At 47.7% G+C, this 20,840-nt stretch overlaps 1 protein-coding gene across 1 annotated transcript in view; it reads right to left on the bottom strand.

The window, feature by feature from the left end:
* Positions 1–1,004: 1,004 nt before the first annotated feature.
* Positions 1,005–20,840, bottom strand: part of skia (v-ski avian sarcoma viral oncogene homolog a) — a 60,693-nt gene continuing 40,857 nt past the window's right edge. The window contains exons 2-7 of the mRNA XM_017440901.3: positions 7,060–7,176; positions 5,871–5,986; positions 4,454–4,740; positions 4,044–4,378; positions 3,128–3,358; positions 1,005–2,791 (exon numbers count right to left, since the gene is read on the bottom strand). Of these exons, the coding sequence (XP_017296390.1) occupies positions 2,618–2,791; positions 3,128–3,358; positions 4,044–4,378; positions 4,454–4,740; positions 5,871–5,986; positions 7,060–7,176 (1,260 nt within the window). The 3' untranslated portion in view covers positions 1,005–2,617. The remainder of the gene's footprint in view (positions 2,792–3,127; positions 3,359–4,043; positions 4,379–4,453; positions 4,741–5,870; positions 5,987–7,059; positions 7,177–20,840) is intronic.

Here is a 20,840-nt window from a genome sequence, read left to right as displayed (position 1 = left end):
CAGGGGTGTCCAACCCAGGGACACAAGGGGGCCAAAATTAAAAATTTGGTCCTAGCCAAGGGCCAATCACGATCAATATTTATTAAAAATTACATAAATTAATTAGTTTTAGATATATTATGTCAAATCATTCATATAGAAATATCAATGACCTTTCCCCAGTTACAGATTATACAGAATTTAGAGCAAACAGACTTTAATGAACACAGACAAATAGCTCAAACTTCAAAAAGCTCATCATTAGCTGTCATTTCTTACGCCTCACTCAGCTTTTAAATGAAGTTTTTAACATTAAAACAGACAAAAACCTGATCATACAGAAATTAAAACTATATATTGTTGGCTTCTAAGTCCCTGTCAGAGAAAACTTCAGTTTTTTGAAGCAAAATAAGAATCAGAGATTCGATCTGAACCAGACTGGAGGGCCGGATGAAATGTTACAGAGGGCCTGATCTGGCCCGCGGGCCTTGAGTTTGACACGTGTCCTGTAACTCGTTCATCGTGTCTCGTCAAAATAAAACCAACGTTCAGCTCAAGAGACGCTCCTCTCAGTAAACTTGATGACAGATTTAATCGTTCAGTCATAAATCAGCTGTTTTACCGAATTATTTAAACTAATAATAAATAAACTGCTGACTTCAAATATAATTTATAAGATATGAAGTTTGGCAAACATTTTATTCTGCTTTGCAGAGAAACAGAAATCATTTCTAGTTTTAGGAAACGTATAAAAAACAGAAATCTGTCGGCTGAGTTTCTATTAGAACTGGAGAAATTAAACTTTATATTCATTTTGATGTTTATATTCTAAGTTTTAATTAAAAACTTCTGGTTTACACAGAAAACAGCAGATTAACGTCAGAATTTGTCCCTAAAATAACTTTAATAACGTCTTTTTTTAATATTTCCTTACTGAACGAGTCAAAGAAACAAAAGTGTTTAAACTTTCAGCTCCTCGATAAATTAGAGGAAATAATTTACAGATAAAACAGCAAACTGGGTCGTCAGATCTGGACAAACAACTTTATTTCTGGTAATGCATCTATACACTGTACATTCAGTCACTGTAGTATATAAGCGGAGCTATTTTCAAACATAATCTCATAAAGTCCTTTTTTTTTTTTTTACAATATAGTCTGAGACGTTGGAGGAAAAAAAGGCGTCAAAATAAAATAAAAAAAAGGGATGAAAAAGCCGAGCGTCTTTTTATACTTTATATGTGGCGTTATTAATAAACGGGAAAGCTTGCCTCTTACATAAAAATATTTCTAGGAGAGTAAATGTTTCCAGCAGCAGCGCAGGGCTAAGAACCAAACGGGAGGATGAGGAGGAAATCTGCATCAAACCCAAACAGCTGCTGTAAGAAACCAGCTTTAAAAAGGAAACAGGAATTATACAGGAAGAAAACGACGTATTTACAAAATAAAATCTTAGTTCAAATCTTCACACGGGTTAATTTAACTTCGACTCTTATTGCTGCTTTTAGAAAAGAGACGCCGCGAAAATTAGTCGCTTCTTTTTGTTTGTTTGCGTCGGAGAGCAAAAAAAGCCAAACGTTTTTATTTGTTTGTTTATTTTTTTGATAGAAAAACAAAAAAAACCCAAACACAAACTACACACAGGCTATCGATGGTGTACAAAACTACAAAACGTACCGCCGGACGGCACGAGGAACAAACGTCTTTATTTACAAAACCCCCCCCCCCCAGTAATTCAGAGAAGCGAGCGGCTTTTATTGTGAAAGGATCTCCTTTAAAAACTGATCCTGGACGTGCGTTTTAATTTGAAAAAAGTCTTTCGTCGTAAAAAACAAGCATTTGTTCGGATGTTCTCTGCGCTGTAAACGGCTTTTTAAGAATACTGATTTAAAAACGCTGCAGAGTAGAAAAAACAGGGGCTTTTAATTTGAAAGCTGCAAACAGGAAGCATGGAAACCTTGAGCCAACTTTCAGGCACTTGAAGTTTTCCAGCATTGATTTTAGTTTTTTTTTAGTGTGAAGTTTATTTCTTTCCTTAAAAAACACAAAAGTCGTCTTTTTGTTGTGAAGAAGTTGCTTAAAACGATAAAACCTTTACAGCATCAGTGACTATATGACGGCCGCAGAGTTCATGCAGAAACTAAAGTTCAGTTTTTCTATCGGGAAATAAAAACGGAAACAAACGAGCAGGAAAACATTTCTACACTTTAAAACAACATCGACAGCTTTTATTTTGTAACAGGTCCAGAAAACGAGCCTCAGAACCCGAACCAGACTTTTTATTTACAATACTTTGTCGCTGAAGATCCAAACTTTCATCTTTATGGCTGCAGTCGAGAGGAGAGCGGCGGTTTTTATGACAAAGTGCGATTCCTTACAAGTACAAAACAAAGATGTTTATTTACAGCCTTTAATTTAAAACCTGTTTGTTGTTGTTGACGCCGAGGATTCTGGGAAACCCTCGTTAGTGATCACCTGAACGAAGTGCTCGTTAAGAAACAGGAACATTGGGACGGACGGGGGACAGGGGGACGGAGGATGGAGGACGTCTTTGTTCAGCATCTCGTTTGTTTTCTGTACACGTCTGTCTCTGATCTGTGTTCCAGGGACAGGTGCGAGGGACGGAGGGACGGCTGCTGTCAGTTGTCCGCTGCCTTGTCCTTGGACGTCCCGTCTTTGGGCCACAGCTGCTGCTGCAGCTCCTTCACCACCCTCTCCAGGTGCTCCCGGGCCTCCCGCTCGTGCAGCAGATCGGCCCGGAGCTGCTCGCGGTCCGCCTCGGCGTGCTGCAGCTTCATCTGGAGGTCCTCGATCTGCAAGACAGCAAGACGCGAGTCAGACGAACCGAGACATTTTGGGACCGATTCGTCCCCGTCACATACTCTGACGTGCCTCAGGGACGTGAGCTCGGCCCGGTTTTCTTACATCCTGTTACGGTTTAATTCTTTTTATTGCATATATCGGACCGGACCGGATCAGAACCGATCCGACACTCTAACCCAGGGGTCTCCAGTCCTGGTCCTCAGGGCCACCGTCCTGCAGGTTTCAGGTGTGTTGGAGCAGAGGAACACCTGGAACCTGCAGGATAGTGGCCCTGAGGACCAGGACTGGACTCCCCTGGTCTAACAGAACCTCAGGGACCTGCGGACCTGGGCGGAGTACTTGGCACGCAGCCGGCCGGCCTCGCAGCCTTTGTCGCAAACTCGCAGCTGCCGGGCCTGCTCCAGCTCCCTCTTCAGGCGGATCCTGGACTCGTTGGCCTCCTTCATCTTCTTCTCGCTCTCGGCTCTCAGACGCTCGATCTCCTTGCGCAGGTTCCGCTTCGCCTCCGTCGCCTCCCGCAGCTTCTCCTTCTTGGCCACCCGCAGGAACTCCAGCTCCTGGAAGGAAGAGACAGATTCGTTTTAAGGTCGGGTTAAAAACCGGACCGGAGCCGACCCGCCCGCCCGGCCTCGGCGGGTGGAAAGTGAAAGTCGGCGTCGTCTTGTTCTCGGTCCAAAACCAAAAATAAAACCTGGAAGTCGAGCCTTTCCCTTCGTGGCAACATCCGCCCTCATTGTTCGCAGCCACCGGCCGTGATTTCCTGCAGCAGGGGTTCATCTCTCAAACCTGCCCTCTCTCACTTCAGCAGGTTCTAAAATGATTCAAACCTGAGCTCAGAGGAACTAAAACCACAGGAGGACCCGAACCAGGCTGAGGTTCTGGACCCTGACTACCATTCTGATGAATCCTAGAGTTCGGGTCAGTTTGGGTTTCCTGAGCTCTCCTTTAGTTCTGCTGCTGTCTTTATTTCTGTCTCTAACATGATTTTCTTCATCTCTCCTCCCACAGAAACTTTACCTGGACCACTTCCTGTCCTCTCTAACCCCAGGAGGCAGATGGCCGCCTGTCCTGAGCTTGGTCCTGGTTCTGGTTCTGGTCCTGGTCCTGCTGGACCTCTCGCCTCTGAGCTGCAGATTTAACTCGTTCTGCTTCCTCAGACAGAACTTTTCCATCATGTCTGAATAAATACCCCCGCCCCGGTTTGTTCCGGACACGGATTCGAACCGCCGGCCTCAGACCCACCTGCTGAAGGCTGCGTTTGGCCTGCAGCGCTGAGCCCAGCTTCTCCTCCTGCTTCACTCTCATCTTCACGATCTCGTGCAGAAACTTCTCCTTGGACTCCTTGGAGTCCAGCCCGCTGTCCAGCGCCTGCCTCAGGCTCTCCAGCTCCGACTCCAGGCCCGGCTCCGGTGGCGCTGGCGCCGCAGGGGCCATGATGGGCGGGGCCGCGGGGGCGGGGCACTCGGCCGAGGCCATGGTGCAGACGGGCCCCGGGGCGCCCGGCGAGCTCAGGTCCTTGGCAGAGCTGCTGGACGAGGTGAAGGACGGAGACGACAGGGAGGACAGCGACGAGGTGACTGTGGGACGGAGCAGAAAGACGTGAAGCCACCGTCTCGTCCGGGAATCAGCTGAAATAAAGCTTTTAGTCTTACATTCGTCCCGGTTCTCCACTTCGATGTCCACCTCAGAGTCCCTGTCGTCCTGAGCGGCTGCCGGCGGCGGGGGTTTGGTGGCAGCGGCGGGCGTCGGCGGCGGGAGCTCCTCCGCCGCTCTTCTCTTGCGAGGCCTGGAGTTGGCGCCCTCGCCCGGTGGTTCCCCTCCGCTGGGGTGGGAGGTGCTCGGCACCGCCGGGGACACGGGCCCCACCTTCCCCACGGGCAGCGGCGTGAGCGCCACATTGGGGGCCACGGCGTTCTCGAGGCTCTTGTAGTTGTAGAAGCTGAAGAAGAGACAATCGTGATTCATGACATCCTACAACCGGCCCACTACTTCTGCTCCGTTTCCACCAGAGATTTCAGGCTTTACAGGCCTTCAGCTGGGGGACAGACGGCTAAACGTTGCAGGGTAACCTAACGCTGTTGTTTATATTCCTACCTTGCATCTGGCCACACCCACAACCAATGAGACAACAGGAGCTAATGCCCCTTTTCCACCGGCTCTAACAGTCCCAGCTCCAATCTACTCCGCTTGCTTTGAGCGCATTTCCACCAGCATTTTTTCGAGGCCGGCCCTGCTTCTTTGGTCCCTGCTTCGTGGGCGGCGCAAGCTTAGCTCCTGTTCACTCACTGGTCGTGGGTGTGACCAGATGCGAGCATAAAGAGTGAAGGTAGGAATGTAAACAACAGCGTTAGCTTACCCTGCAACGTTTCTGCCGTCTGTCCCCCAGCTGAAGGCCTGTAAAGCCTGAAACCTCCGGCTGATAACAGCTGTCCTACTCCGTGCAACAATCGCAGCATCCAGAGCATTTCTTCCACTGCGCCTCTCTTCCTGAAGTCTCAGGAGAATCTCCAGAAGTTTAAAAAACAGCAACAACACAGGGCCAACGTTGTCCATAGCGCTTCCGTTGTTTACACAACTTGCGCCAAGTTTCGGCCCCGCCCCCCGCAACACGAGGAGGCGTTCCTCTGCTGCCGACCAAACTGCCCAACGTGAACACGATGCATTATTTACAGAGCCGAGTAGAGCCGGACTTCTGCATTAGAGCCGGTGTAAAAGAGGCAAAAAAGAGGTGAAAAAGGGGTATTACTTAGAGCACAAGAAAAACTACCGATCTGCGGTCTGAGAGTCACGAGATATTTTGCCAAATTTAGCTTCTACCACATTTTAGCTGCATAGCTGAAAAACTGACAGAGGTGGAGGTTCATCGGTTGTAGAAGCGGAAAGAGGTACAGATAAGGAGCGTTCATGATTTGGCTTTAAGCCTCTCCTGAACGGACGCAGGTCGAAACGGCGCGCCTCAGATCATCAGATGTGGTGCAGCGGGCGCCCACAGGATGTGGTGGAGTCAGACCTGACCGACGTGACGCCAGCATCAGTGTGGTTAGGCCTCCATCTTGTGGTGGGGCTCACCTGTCTCGGAGGAGGGCCAGGGGATGAGTGGACGGTTCCTTATCGCCAGTGGAGACGTGAGGCGACCACGGTCTGAAAGCCGAGGGCCTCTGCCGGGCCTGGATGCAGTGAAGCCCCTGAAACAGAAAATAAAGTTTTTTAATCTGTGAAAAGTGTTGAATAAATAAACTTGTTTTAAACCCGTTCCTGTCAGAGTTTACCGGTTCATAAAATACACGACACTGCCAAAAGTATTCACCCCCTCCTCGTCCAAATCAAACAACCAGGGATCAGGGTGTGGGGACAGTTTGGGGATGGCCCCTTTCAGAGCACAAAGCAAGGTCCACGACAAACCCTGATCTGGACCCGATGAGTCGGAGCAGAGACTGAGAGCCTTCTGTCCAACATCAGGGTCTGAAGAATGGCCCAAAACTCCCCTCAGAGCTGCTGTTCTAGAAGCAGAGTGGGCCAACATCAGATTAAACCCTGTGGATGAACTCGGGTTCGTGTGGAGGGAGGCGAGTGAATACTTTTGGTGATCTGGTGAATGAGATTTAGTAAAGCCCGACTGAGCAGGAAGTTGGACTTTACATGACTGAACGGGCATTTTGAGACCTCCACAGAACTTAAAGAGTAACTAAGGACTTACAGTTTTCTTCCAAATCCTCCCAAAGGTCAGAGGTCACCCCCCCCTGAACTCTCATTCACTCCCATTATATCTGAGCTCAGAGAAGACTGTAATAAATAAAGATTTACACATTTCTTCTACCAGCTACGATTTAAGACTTCTTACTGTTTTTTGAGGCTTACTTTCTGTCTGCCTGTCTCATGAAGTGCTGCTGCGCCTCAGAAAAGGAGGTAATCACCATGGCAACCAGAGACTCAGCAAGTGACTGGGCTTTTTAGATTGTTCCATCATGGCTGCCCCCCATAAATCCCGTCAGATTAAAGCTTTTAGGTTTAGGAGAAATAAATAAATAAAAGCTTCTGCAGATTTTAGTTCCAAACAGGAAGAAGTTTCAAAATAAGAGTCTGGCTCAGATTGTTACAAATGTACATCTCAAATTATGTTTGGGCTTTGAAGAAGAAAATGGACGCCGTTTCACGCAGTTCGACTTCTGGTTGTGTTGTCAGATGACCGCAGAGCAGGACAGAAACTTAATTTTTACGTTACCACTTCCTGTTTCCTGTTTCCTGCCCCGTTACTGACCTTGTTGGAGGAGGACAGCGACTGCAGCCAGTCGTGCTGCTTCTCTTTGTCCGTCAGTGGGGACGGCGGCGGGACGTCCTCGTGCTTGGACTTCTTCAGGGGGGTGGGGTCCGGCGCCTGGAAAACAAGAAACTGGATCTTGTCAGAGGAGGCGTGGTTTCTAAAGTCCGCATCAAAAACAGTCAGCGAAGGACGAAGGAGTTAGCCTGCTAACGAGCTGTTAACGAGCTGCTAGCAGGCTAACGGCGTCTTTAACTCGTTAAGCTTCACGCGGCGTCGCCTGCTCCTGAAAGCCACCATTTTGAACACATTCGATGCGAGCTGCCGAGAGGAGAAATAAAACAAAGCGCAGTTTTACACAAACATGGCCGATCGTTCCGTTTCGTAGTAAACCCTCAGATCTGAGACGGCCGTCTGCTGCAGGTAGGATACTGACTGCTCAGGAGGGCCGAACCCGAGCCGATTTGTCGCCGCTCGGTGGAAACCAAACTGTGGCGGTAAAACGATGAACTGAAAACGGCCCCGCCGGCGACAGACAGACAGATAATCACCCTCAGGGTGTGTGTGTTTAATTTTAGGCGAGCTGTTGACTTTCAGCGCGTCTTTCTATTTATGGGGAAGTTCACACACTCGTCACACACACACACAGAAAGGTGTGTTTGCTCATGAGCAGCCAAGAGGTGACTGGGGCAGTGTGTGTGTGTGTGTGTGTGTGTGTGTCTGTCACACATCGATACACTCGTACAGACAGACAAGCAGGGCTTTGTCACTATGACCTCAGCCTCTCCCAGCTGTGGCTGTCACTAGCTGCCACACACACACCGACACACACTCCAACACACACACACACACACACACACACACACACCAGTCCTTAGAAGCAGCTAACTTTCATTTCGAATCAGGATAAAAATGAAAAGAAAAAGTTGAAGAATTGTTCCAGCTGCTGACAGGAAGTGGATCGGCTGTCCCGGTGGTTTGGCGGTGGACAGCGTGTCCCGTCTCGCCTCGTGTCCGTGTAACCGGAGCCGCCGTAGCGGACGAGTCGGCGAGACGGGACACGACGCAACGAAAGAAAAGTTTTTGTTTTGTTTTTAAGGCTCGAGTTCTAACGATCTAAAAAGATCAGATGTGTTAAAGTGGCGTTTCCATGGAAACGTTTTGTAGATTTTATGGTTGAATAAAACCTGAGGAGGACCAGAAGCCACCCGAAGAGTAAAATCAACTCGTCTGTTTTTGGCCGTTGTAAGAAACTCCCCGTGAAGCTGGTGAACAGGAAGTGCAGAAAATGATGGTGACACAACAAAAAAAGCACAATATTTAAAGGTCAAAGGTCAGCCCGATGAAAGTGTCGCTCAGCCAGTTCCATTAAAAAGTTTCACTTCCTGCATTTTCACCACATTAATGCAGCTTTTTTACTTTTCACCGAGCGGCTCGCAGACGCAGGAACTCAAACGACGACTTTCAGAAGCTTCAGACGGCCTCGAGGCGAGAACGCCACACCCTTCTTGTCTCAGCCGCAAGCGCACATCTACGCAGCTGCAGCCCTGTGACTTCACGGTTTCTGAGTCTCTTACGCGGCGGCGAGGGACGGAGTCAGCAGCCCGGCCGTGAAACACAGCCGCCGTTCTGAGAGGAACGGGACCGACAGATGAGAAGAATCTGAGGTCAAAGGTCAAGGCTGAAAAGGTCCTGAAGGCCTCTGGACCGAAGAGGGGAACTGTTCTGAGGTCAGCCTGCCTCTCTGATGGTATGGGGGTGCATTAGTCCAGGTTTTAGAACAACATCTGCCCCCATCCAGGACCGTTAAATAAGAAACATCTGGAGGAGGATTTTATCACTAATTAGGTTAATTAGCTGCAGGATAAAAAGAAGGAAAGATGGGCAGAGGTTCACCCGTCTTTGTCCCATCATCTCCAGATCTGATCTCTGAGGTCAAAGGTCAAGGCTGGTTCTGGTTCTGGTTCTGCTCAGGAACACTTCCACAGATCATCATCCACAGATGCTGCTTAAAGCTCTATCAGGCAGAGAAGAAGCCAGATGTGAACAGATGTGTCTCCTCTGGACCAAAGAGGAGAACTGTTCTGAGGTCAGCCTGCCTCTCTGATGGTATGGGGGTGCATCAGTGTCTCTGGAAAGGATCTCCAGCAGCTGCTCTCCTCAGGTCCAGATGTTTACAGACTGATGGAGATGCTCCACAGAGGGAAACATCTGGAGCTACTTTAAAATTCTCTTATTTTTCCAGAAAATGACACAGAGAACTGCCTCTCTGATGGTATGGGGGTGCATTAGTCCAGGGTTTAGAACAACATCTGGACTGTTGAACAGACAACCTCAGGTCCAGATGTTTACAGACTGATGGGAGAAGAAGAAGAGATCTTCTAGTTTCTGTGCTTCAACATGTGATGCGTTCACTGTGCTCTGAATAAAGTCTGTGAATTGTCTCGACCTTTTCGTCGTAACGTTTGTAGCCGTGCAGATGAAACGCCGGCCGCCGCTGCAGAGAGGAGGAAGCGCCGCAGCTGAGTTCGCAGACGACGCAGCCAGAGCTCGTCTAACACGCCACGCCTAATCGTAAAATCTTATCTCAGAAGTGTGACTTCTCATCTGCACATCGTAAAGAGCTGCAGAGCGCACGAACGTGTGCACGTTTAAAGGCGCGGCAAGCTCTTTTTTTATTGGTTTATCTCGACGAGGCTGCAATAAAGGCGCCTCGGTTAAGGTTTCAGTTTGAGGAGGATTTAGAGAAAACATCTTGACCCGTAAAACAGGTGGAATGAGTCCACCAGAACCCAGAACCCCTGAAACCAGAACCCAGAAGCCCTGAGAGCCCAGCTGCCGGTCTGTGATCCTGTCCTCCGTCCAGCTTCACCAGGACCAGGATCTGGTCCTGCTGGAGAGCCGCAGCGAGTAAATCCACGAGACGAGCGCTGACACGTGGCAGGACTCGGTGTGTGTGTGTGTGTGTGTGTGTGTGTGTGTGTGTGTGTGATCAGCTCCACTCTGGGTTGAGCCACTCGCCTCCAGCCCTCTGGCCCCGCTTTGCTGCAGTGAAATCTAGGACAAATCTCCTCATCTCTCGATAACCCACAACCCTCCCAACAACCAGCAGGATTTACGCTTTTTAAAAAACATCCAATAAAACAACTTTTAAATCCTTAAACAAACAGCTGCTACACAGGAACTCATGGTTGTGGAGGAGTTGTGGCCCACTCTTCTTTCCAGCGTTGCTTCAGCTCTCTGAGGTTCTGGTTCTGGACCGTTCTGCTGTGTTTGGGATCATTGTCCTGTTTGTCACATCTGACTCCAGAATCAGCCCAAACCATCAGCCCTCCACCACCGTGCTGACAGCTGCAGTGCATTCTGGGTAAACATCTGTCCTCTGGTTCTGGTTCTGCTCCAGAAGTCTTGTGCTTGTTGTTTTTAGACAGAAGAAGCTTTAACCTTTGACCTTTAACCTGCTGACTGAGGCCTGTAGAGTCTGATGGAGCTCATTGCACAGTCTGACCTTCGGGGTGAAGATCAGCAACTGTCTTTAATGTGAATAATCTTCCTCTCTGTAGAACGATGGACTCCAGATGACCTCTGACCCCTCCCAGATTGACGGGCAGCTCCAGCTGCTTCTCTAAGCTCCTTGCTGATGTCTTTCCGCCCTGGCGTTGTGTTAACACACACACCTGTTCGCTCCCTTTTAAATCCTTTAAATCAACAAGAACTGAGCTCATTTCTGCTTTTTGTTGCAGGGAAACAGATTAAAATCTTAAACTTGAACTCGTTTCTGCCGTCCAAACAAACGAAAGCAGTGACCCTCTGACTGTTTGAATCAAACCACAGACGTGGTTTTCAACAACAGGAGGGTCATCGAATCCCAGAAGATCTGAACAGAGCCGCGGCGACGACAGCCAGCCTCCTCCTCGACACAATCTGTCAGTTTCTGTCAGCCCGGCCAACACCTTGTTTCCTTTTCTGCCACTCCCCGCGCTCGCAGTCTCACTCGAACCCTCCCTGCTCTGTCAGTCTGAGAGCGTTTCCTGTGTCAGAGATTACAGGATGTCCTCTGCAAACAACCCAGATCCCAGCTGCAGAGCCTCTGCAGCAGCAGCGTGGAGGACAAAGACGGCTGCTGCAGATCGCTAAAAATACCGCCTGAAAGCGCAGCTCCGAACAGAAAACATCGGTCCGAAGTTTAACCCCAAATCCTGCAGGTTCAGGAAGTTATAACGTTTAAAGTTTAATCTCTTAGAGCAGAGTACGTATTCTGCAAGCCATTACCCAACCTGCAGGGTTCTGGTACCTGTAAGTACCTTATAAGTACCACAAATGTACATTTAGGGTGTTCTGTAAGTTCCAAGTACCCACTAAGTAAGCAGGTACTTATAGGGAACTTGTGTGGACAGTAGTACATACTTACAGGGTCCATACCTTCAACGTACCAAGTATGTACCTGGTGCAGACTTTGCATACTCACTACTTACGATAAAAGTACTGCCTGAAGCAGCAACTCCAGACAGAAAACTTGAGGTTGAGGAAGTTACCGAGTACTTGGTACAAGCCCTGTAGGGTTCTAGTATGTACCCTGTAAGCATCTTATAAGTACCACAAACCTATATGGTATTGCAGAGTAGGTACCTGGTACATACTTGATACCTCCATGGTACCAACCAGGCTCTTCTCAAGTACATACCATGTACTTATTGAGTATTTTGTAAGTATGTACTCTGGAAATAGGAAACTGGAACTTGAGTGGAAAGTAGTACGCTCTTACGGGGTGCATACCTTCAACTTACAAATACTCACTACTTAGGATAAAAGTACTGCCTGAAGCAGCAACTCCAGACAGAAAACTCAAAGTTGAGGAAGTTACCGAGTACTTACTAGGAACTTACAGTAAGTAAGTACTTGGTACAAGTATTGCAGTACCTGGTAAATACTTGATAAATCCATGGTACCAACCTGGCTCTTCTCAGGTACTTATTGGGTATTCTGTAAGTATGTACTCTGGAACTTGCTTACAGGGTGCATACCTTCAACGTACCAAGTATGTACCTGGTCCAGACTTTGTAAGCATGTGGTAAATACCCGGAACAGTACTTTCAGGTATGTAAGTACTTGGCTGTCTTGTTGAGTCTCTTTAACTTTGACTTATTTATATCTTTAATTGTTTCCGAGGGATCAGACTAAGACGAATCAAAGCCACGGTGAATTAACAAACTGCAGCTTCGACGAGCAAACAGATGAAAGGCTGAACGGGCGCCGCGCCTCGACCCTGACCCAGCTCTGAGGGGCCGCGGAACAGGGCGGGGACCCTCTTCCTGCAGGCAGAGCGAGCGCGCAGCTCACCTTTTACAAAAAAAAACAACCAACCACACAAGCAGCAGAGGCGAGCAGGTGTCAGATGACATGTTCCTACTGTTTATGCAGACGAAGGAAAGCCAGAACGCTGCGGCTCAGGGCTGAATTTATTAACTCGGAGCCTTGGAGAGCAGAAACAAGATGCATGTCGAGCTTTAACGTCTCCCTCCCCCGAGACCAGAGGAGTTTCTACTGCAAGCTGAGCTGATTCGTCTGGAGAGTTGGATTCTCACCACCTGTTTATGCTAAACATGCAGTGAAAATGTAATCGACTCCCGGGAACTTGACAAGCAGACAAACACGCTGCGCCGAGCGTCTGCGGCGTGGACGCACAGAGAAGCTCGTCCCACCATCGTCTCCGAGAAGTAAACACACAAAATAAAACTAAAGTACAACTTTCCACGCAGTCACAGCCGGGCTGCTGCAGCGCTGCACCCAAAAACATCCAAACAGTCTTATTATTCAGGACTTCGCAGACTTGCTGAGACGCAGTTTCGTCTTCGGGATGAACCAGTTTGCTGAGTAGACTTTAAATGACCTCATCTGATATTCGCTTTGATGTCGAGTATTTTTTTTTTTTTCTTTCCCCGTGCTCAGCAGATAAGTAACTCTGTTTATTCAATAACTTCGGAATTATTCAAAGCGAGCACGAACACGTTTAGTTGGGTGAAAAGACGACAAAATGCAGCCAACAAATCAAAGACGTTCAGGGACGTCTTCTTCGTCCAACATCAGTCTGTAAACATCTGGACCTGAGGAGAGCAGCTGCTGGAGTTCCTTTCCAGAGGCACTAATGCACCCCCATACCATCAGAGAGGCAGGCTGACCTCAGAACAGTTCTCCTCTCTGGTCCAGAGGAGACATCTGTTCACATCTGGCTTCTTCTTTGCCTGATAGAGCTTTAAGCAGCGTCTGTGGACGATGATCTGTGGAAGTGTTCCTGAGCAGAACCAGAACCAGCCTTGACCTTTGACCTCAGAGGTCAGATCTGGAGATGATGGGACAAACACGGGTGAACCTCTGTCCATCTTTCCTTCTTTTTATCCTGCAGCTAATTAACCTAATTAGTGATAAAATCCTCCTCCAGATGTTTCTTACTCGTACTTTTTAGTTTTCAGCTTTTTGAGACGCGTTGAAGCCATAAAAATTCAAAACTATCTTCTTTTTTTCCCATAAAAATGGTTGAATTTCTTTGTGAGATTTGTAAAACGACTGCGTTCTGTTTTTAATTCCCGTTCGGGGCGGCGTGGATGTTTGTGCAGACAGATGTTCAGACGTTCCCCAGCAGTACCTGCCTGTACCACCCCGTCCTCCATGAACCGTCGTTTATCCCACCGGCTGCTCCAAAGACAAACACCATACCCAAACAGCTGCAGAGCCCGACGGTTCGACTCCTCGTTGCAACACTTTTGTTTTAAGAATTATTATTTTTATTCCACGGCAGGCAGAGGGGGGGGTCAGATTCCAGGAAGAGTCCTGGGAGAGAAATGTCCAAGAGCTGCTGAAAACCGCCTCGGCTAAAGGTTAAACGCTCGAAGCAAACTGATAAACACCGGTTGGAGCGAAAAGCTGCTCAGGAGACGAGAGATCGGAGCTGAAAGCTGCAGAAGCTGGTTTCATTTTATACGTTTAAATTCAGTGAAATAAAGACGTACAAACAATAAAATGGTCTCTGTCCTTTGTCCCTCTGTCCTCCTGTTTATTTTAAACGAAGATGCCCATAAACACGAGCAAAAACATTAATATAATAAAAAGTTTGCAGCTTTGGATCCAGTCTGAACCATCAACCAGCTGCGTTCAGATTCTTCGTTTTGAACCTGAAATGTTCCCGAAGAACCGATTCTGGACATTTTTACAGGAAGCAGAAAGAGAGACGAGATGGTAAACGAGAACAGAGAGGAGGGAGCGGTTCTGCCGGGCCGGAGCGAGGAGCCGGCGGTTCGACGGGGACAGGAAGCTGGAGCGAACACAGCTGGAGGAGGAGGAGGTGAAGAAGGATGAGAGGAGAGATGAAGGACAGAAAAAGGAGGAGGAAGTGAAGAAGCAGAAAATAATCCAGCTCAATCTGGATTACAAGAAGACCGAGCGGGACTCTGATGGATCTGCTCCTGGGTATGGAGGACATCATGTCCGGGGGGGTGGGGGGGGGGAGGAGTCCGTGTCTCGGTTTGAGGACTCTGACACGGTGAAAGGGTTAACGGAGGGTGTTTGTGGACACACGTATTCAGCGCTTCGAGTCCCAGAGCTCAGACTCAGAAATGAGACGAACCAAACGTCTCTCAGACTCCTAGGTGTCCCCTAAGTGTCCCTCTGTCCTCTGGCAGGACGGTTCGCTATGTGGTTCTGCTGCTTGTTGTCTGATACGTCACGGGTTTAATTTAACGAGTTGACGAGTCTTCGGACGTCCTGATGCGAGAGGAAGGAAGCAACCGTTCGAGGACAAGGATTTTGGTCCCCTCTTGTCTCGCAGAGGACTTATTCTAGATATTAACCAACATAAAGCCAATTAATGACCCAAACTAATAAATTAAAGGGATTGGAACTGCAGTTTTGACCAAATCCACCCGAGTTTTCTTTCTTCTTTGGTTAATCTGAACGACTCAAATGAAACCGGCTGCGTTTCTACTCCTGTATGCCGACGATACGCCTGTTTATTTTTATTATGTTCTCTGTTCAGAATGTCTTGTTTATCGCTCTGTGCAGCACTTTGGTCCTTTGTGATTGTTTCAAAGTGATGAATAAACGAAGCTGAGCTGGACTGTTGCCTCCATCTTGAGTTTTAACCTGGTTCTGAACGACGGCGGCCGTCTGAGGCGGCAAAAAGAACAACAAGAATGCGACGACGGTCCTCCCTTCTTTTAAATCCACCTAAAGTAAAATATCTTATCTATCTTATCTGATGAAAATCGTTCTTTTCCACCCGATGCAGAACTGCAGATCTCTGGAAGAACTGAAACCAGGTTTTCTTTATGGAGACAACTTCTGCTTTTCTTCACAGGGACATTTTTCTTATCTCTGAGTTCCTCTGTTAGTTTTCTACCCGAGGCTCAGAACAGACTGGAAACCTTCAACCAAAACTGGCCGTTTTTATCCAAACACAGACTTTTTCACTGGTTCGGCTTTATTTAAGTATGCAACGCTGCTTTTTATTTCTTCATTTGTAGACAGACTTTGTCCTCAGTCTGTGCTGAGCTCGACAGAGACCTTAACTCGTCCAGCTTAGAGGTTTTAAACTTATTTTAAGGACAGATTATAAACCCTGTACGGACCAGCCGGACCAGATTAATGACAAGTAATGGTTTCTAAAAGCTACGAATGCTGCATGTTGACCATCAAACATAAAGAAAAACGGTTTAAAGTGAGGAAGATGCAGAGGATTAACCGTCTGAAGGAACTGGGACACACTTAGATCCGATTTGCAGCAACTATATAAACAAAAATGGCTCCTGGGACGCTAATTTGTCAGACGGCGCTGTTTGCTGTGACTCAGCAGCTGCAAACGGACCGCTCGCCGCCTGAAGCAGCCGAGGTGACGTGACGGCTCACAGGATAATGGAAGGTGAGAGTCTGGAGGGTGACAACGCTCACCTGGGGGAGGGAAGAGCCGCCGCAAACAAGGGAGGTCATCGGCTCAGAATAAATGAATAAAAACAGGAGCGATTATTCAGCTGCGCCCGCGTTGAAGAAGCCACACTGACGAGTCGACTCGAAGCTGGCGGCGGATGCCTTTTTGCCCGGAGCGTGCGAGACGCGGCGGGGTTTCACCGAGGGACTGACACCGGTGGAGGCCAGCCCTGATGGACGGGTCGTCGTTAAAAAAGCGGGACAGACAGATTCTGCTCTGCAGGGTTTTAAACGACGGCGAGCAGAGAGGGATGGAGGCGAAACAAATTCATCTATGATCCGAAAAATAAAACTTTTATCATCAATCTGAGGGGGAAAAATGGGGATCTACGTCCTGCATTCAGAGCTAAAATGATTTAATTTGAAGTTCAAACCTTTCTATTTACACTTTATTAACGAATAATGACTCAGCTCTTTAAATGACTTCAGTTTGGAGAAAATCCAACTGGATTAACGAGTTAAAAGGTCCAACTGGGACCAGAACACGCCTCACTTTCAGTTTCACAATAAACACTTTTTTTATTTAAAATTATGCGGTTGTTCAAACAGCAGCAACTAGCTGTGGCACTTCCTGCAGGAATAACGGCGTGAGGCCAAACGGAGCCCCACGTAAAGGTTTATAAATCTGGATTATTCAGACTGGATTTTGTTTTAGGGCGACGGGGGATCCATTCTGCTCGGACTAGCCGTTAGCTCGTTAATTCTGTCAGAATCGAACACCTCGCCTCCAGACAAAAAGCGATCCACAACAGGTAAGATATTCGTTCTTCCCACGGTTCAGAACTCATGCCAGAAGACGGGCGAAGAGTCCCGGACGCCATTCACCAGCGGGTCGGATGCTGCCTGGTTGAGGATCCCCAACAATCTGCAGCTTCGTTTGTCTAAAACACCCCGAACCTGCGGCCAACAGCTGGACATAAACTCGAGGTCTTCTCTGCCGCCTTCAGCCGAACTGTTGTGCAGAAAATCTGCCCGTTTGGCCGACGACTGACCCGTCACGTCACACAAAACAGCCTTTGAGAGCTGGGCCGGCCCGAAGCGGCGCCCCCTCCCTTCCTGTCTGCGTGGTAAGATTAGCTCAGCCGTTTCAGGCGCTGGTCATCCGTCGGTTGTCTGTTGGTCGTTTACTCGCCACCGGGCCCTGTCTGCTTTTTAACCCGATCCGCTAATGCATCTGCAGACATGTTGGGTCGGTAAAAGCCCCGCGCTGAGCCCATCATCGTCCGACGTGCAGAAAACAAGCTCTTACACATTCGTGCCTGCTGAGATGCAAGCTGCGGTCTTCGAGTGTCATTATGTGCAGAGATGGAGGAAAACAACTGTCTGTGGAGACGGCTGCTATAAATACGAGCCTGCAGGATGCAGAAGACGTCTCGCAGGACATGAGAGACTAATTATTGTTTATTGGAATCCAGACCGAAGCTCTAAAAGCCCATTCGAAGAACCCATCCCTTCTATTAAAACATACAGAGCTTTTGGATTTTTTGGGGGGGCAAAAATTAGTTTTGGCCAACCCTGAGCTGCAGGATTTATTGTATTTATGTTTGTTTTTTGCACCAACAGATCAAACAGAATGATCACAAATGTCAAATTTACCACAACGTTTAAAATAAATGTGCAAAAAGTACTAAAGTCTGCATTTTTCCTGCTGTATATTGTTGTACTTTTCATGATCAGGTGATTGTTGGAAGGGTTCTAACGAAGCTCAGAAAGTAATAACTGGTTGGAGTCCATCCCATTCAAGATGGCCGCTGCAGCTAACTAACCTGAGCACACAAACGTCCATAACTCTGTCAGTTTTAAAGATATTGAGCTGAAATTTGGTGCAGTAGCAGCTGAGAGTTGTGCTCTGAGCGCTAACAGACGTGTTTGTTGGCGTGCACGGCGGCGGGCGACGTGCACTGTTTTATTAGAAGCGTTTGGATATTCTACCCGGTGACTCTGCTGGGGGTTTTTTTGAGCTGGAAAGTTTTGCAACCAGCGGCTCTGAACAAAGAAAAAACATCATTTCTCTCGAGGTGAAAAGTCACGCTCGAAGAGGCGGCGGCGGCGGTACGCACGACCCTTCCGCTTCCCGTCACACGTTGAGCTGCCGCCCTACCTGTGACAGCCGGCGGCAGAAAGCTCCCCACATTCACACCATTTATCTGGACTTCAGATTTAATGGAAAGACGGCGCGCCGCATTTGCATTTGAGCCCGTAGCTGTTTAACACCGTTTTGCATTTCATTGCCAAGCCGCTAAAAACAAGTCAGAAGCACTTAACTCACCAGCACAAACAAATACGCAAATGGAAGCATGCCAAACAGGAAGTTAGCAATTGCAGAGTGTTAAAAAAAAAGAAGAAGAAGAAGAAAGAGCAGCCTTTCAGTGAGAGACATTAGGTCATGGCCTCTTAGGGCTGAGTGGCGCATCTTGGAGGACAAAACAGACAACAGGCATGTTTCAGTAACGCTGCAACAGGAAACCGCGGCTATTACGAGTCATTAACCGGCAGCCGGGAGTTCCAGCTAACAGCCGAAGGATCGGACCCACAGGGGAGCAGCGGGGACGGATCCACGGAGGTCCAACAGGCAGGGACAGGAGAGCTGTCACACGCTGCAACCTGTGAGAGAAAATGGCTGCCGGATGAAGCGAAGTCTGCCGGCCGGCTCGGCGAGTGGAGGCATAATGGTCCGGGTTGTTACTGAGCACTCCAGTTGCTCTGTGATGGGAATGTTTTCGACAGCTTTCAGACACTTGGCACTAATGATGTTCTGCATGCCCTGCGGCCAGCTGGGAGTCGGTTCCCCCTCCCTCCGTCTTCTTCCAATCAGTCCGCTGAACAGTTTTACCAGCAGCGACACAAACTCCTGGAAACATGCCAGCTCTGCTAGACTGCTCAAGTTTGGGAGCTAAAATAGCAACGGGCGAGAACAAAATAAAGTTCTGGTTCCGAATTTAAATTTTATTCAACTTTAAATCAAACCCAGATTGGATTTGGTGGGTCTGGTTTGAGGATTCGGAGCAAAGACTCGGGTTCTTGATACTTTCTGGATATTTAACTTTTTTTATGTAATATTTTGTTTGTTTGACTCTGACCTTTAATTCATTCAGGCAAAAAACGAGGATTGTGTCCACTGAAGAAAAACAACGACTGACAGACAACCGATGGACGACCAATGGATGGACGACCAAGAGACAACTGTCAGAAAATTAAAGGACGACTGATGGATGGACAACCAAGAGACAACCAATGGATGGCCAAAGGACGACCAATGGATGGACGACCAAGAGACAAACGACAGGAAACCGATGGATGACTGAAGGATGGACAACCAAGAGACAACTGATGGACAACCGATGGACAACTGAAGGATGTGTGACTGATGGAAGGAAAAGCGAAGGATGACCAGTTAACAACTCATAGACTATAGATGATGGAACAACGGCCAATCAATGGAAGACCAACAACCAACCAATGAACATCCAACCGACAACCAACATTCAACCGATAAACGACCAAAGGACGACCGGCGGATGGAGGACCAGTGATCAACGTATGGTAGTTGAAGAACAGACAATCAATGAACAACCTGCTTCTAAAACTCAGTTTGTGTGGTTCAGGTGCGGTCAAGGGTTTCTGGTTTTAAAAACATTTGGTGGTAAAACAAACACTAAGTGTTGGATTTAAAATACTGCATCTATTCAAACAGCCACAGCTGAAAGAACGTGATAAAAATGCCAAAACTTCATGATTTATATTTATTTCTTCTTTAAAAAAGCAGCCAAAGTCTAAAGAAATGTTATGAAAAACCTTCAGGAATCCTCGAGATTCCAAGAAGGTCCGGATGTTTGACCTGACTATAAACTCTGCACTTTATAAATATTACTTCCATTTTTCTTTAGGGACTTTATTTTACAATGTGGTGTTGCAGCAATGATCCTTAAAGCGTCCGTTACCACTGGGCTGACCGCTCGGCGCGTAAATCCATTAAAGCCCAGCAGTAAATCCTCCGAGCGGCGGCGGCGGCCCGGTCAGAGTCATTCAGACAGAGTGGACAGGACGAACGAATCAATGAGCTCCAGAGACTCCCCGAGGGCCGGCGCAGAGGTGGGAGGGGTTATTGTAAATCAATTGCCGGCCAATTAATTTCCATTGATAGGATCAGAATAATGACGCGCTGTAATAAAATGGTGATCACGGCCTGTAGCTGCGGGCGGCGAGCGCGCCGGCTGGATGAGTGTTTGTGTCGCGGTTTCACACGTGAACCGTCTCCTGGAAACGACACCGGGATCGTAGCTGGCGCTGTGGTCGAGGTTGAAGGTTAAACGCCTCTCTGCTGATGGAGGAGATGGTGCAGCGAGTAAAAACCTGAGATTAAATCACTTTCAGCCTTGATCTTAAATATAATCCGTTTAAAATGAGTCCTGGCTGACAGCAGGTTTGCAGACTTGTATTAAAATTAAAATAAACATCATTTTAAGCATAATTTTCCCGTCATTATAAAGCAATTCGTATTATATCAATCCCTCCAGGATTTTGGGGCATTTTTTGTGATTGTTGAGGCTAAAATGCCTGATTTCACGGGGCTTTTTCCTAAAAGTTGCAATTTGTTTTTACTAAAATCAATAAAAACCATAACTTTTAATATCTAAACCAAAAATCCTTCCTGGTTTTGTAAGATAATTCCCAACAAACATTGACATTCTCAAAAGCTGCTTTATTTGAGAACTTTGATAGCTTCTAAACTGACATTCATGAGCATTTCTGGATTGTCCCTGGTCTGCAGCTCTCCTCACATGTTTTGCAGACACAAAGTGTTT

Source organism: Kryptolebias marmoratus, linkage group LG8 (genome assembly GCF_001649575.2).
Source record: "Kryptolebias marmoratus isolate JLee-2015 linkage group LG8, ASM164957v2, whole genome shotgun sequence".
Lineage (NCBI taxonomy): Eukaryota > Metazoa > Chordata > Actinopteri > Cyprinodontiformes > Rivulidae > Kryptolebias > Kryptolebias marmoratus.
This window is presented reverse-complemented; position numbering and strand designations above follow the sequence as displayed.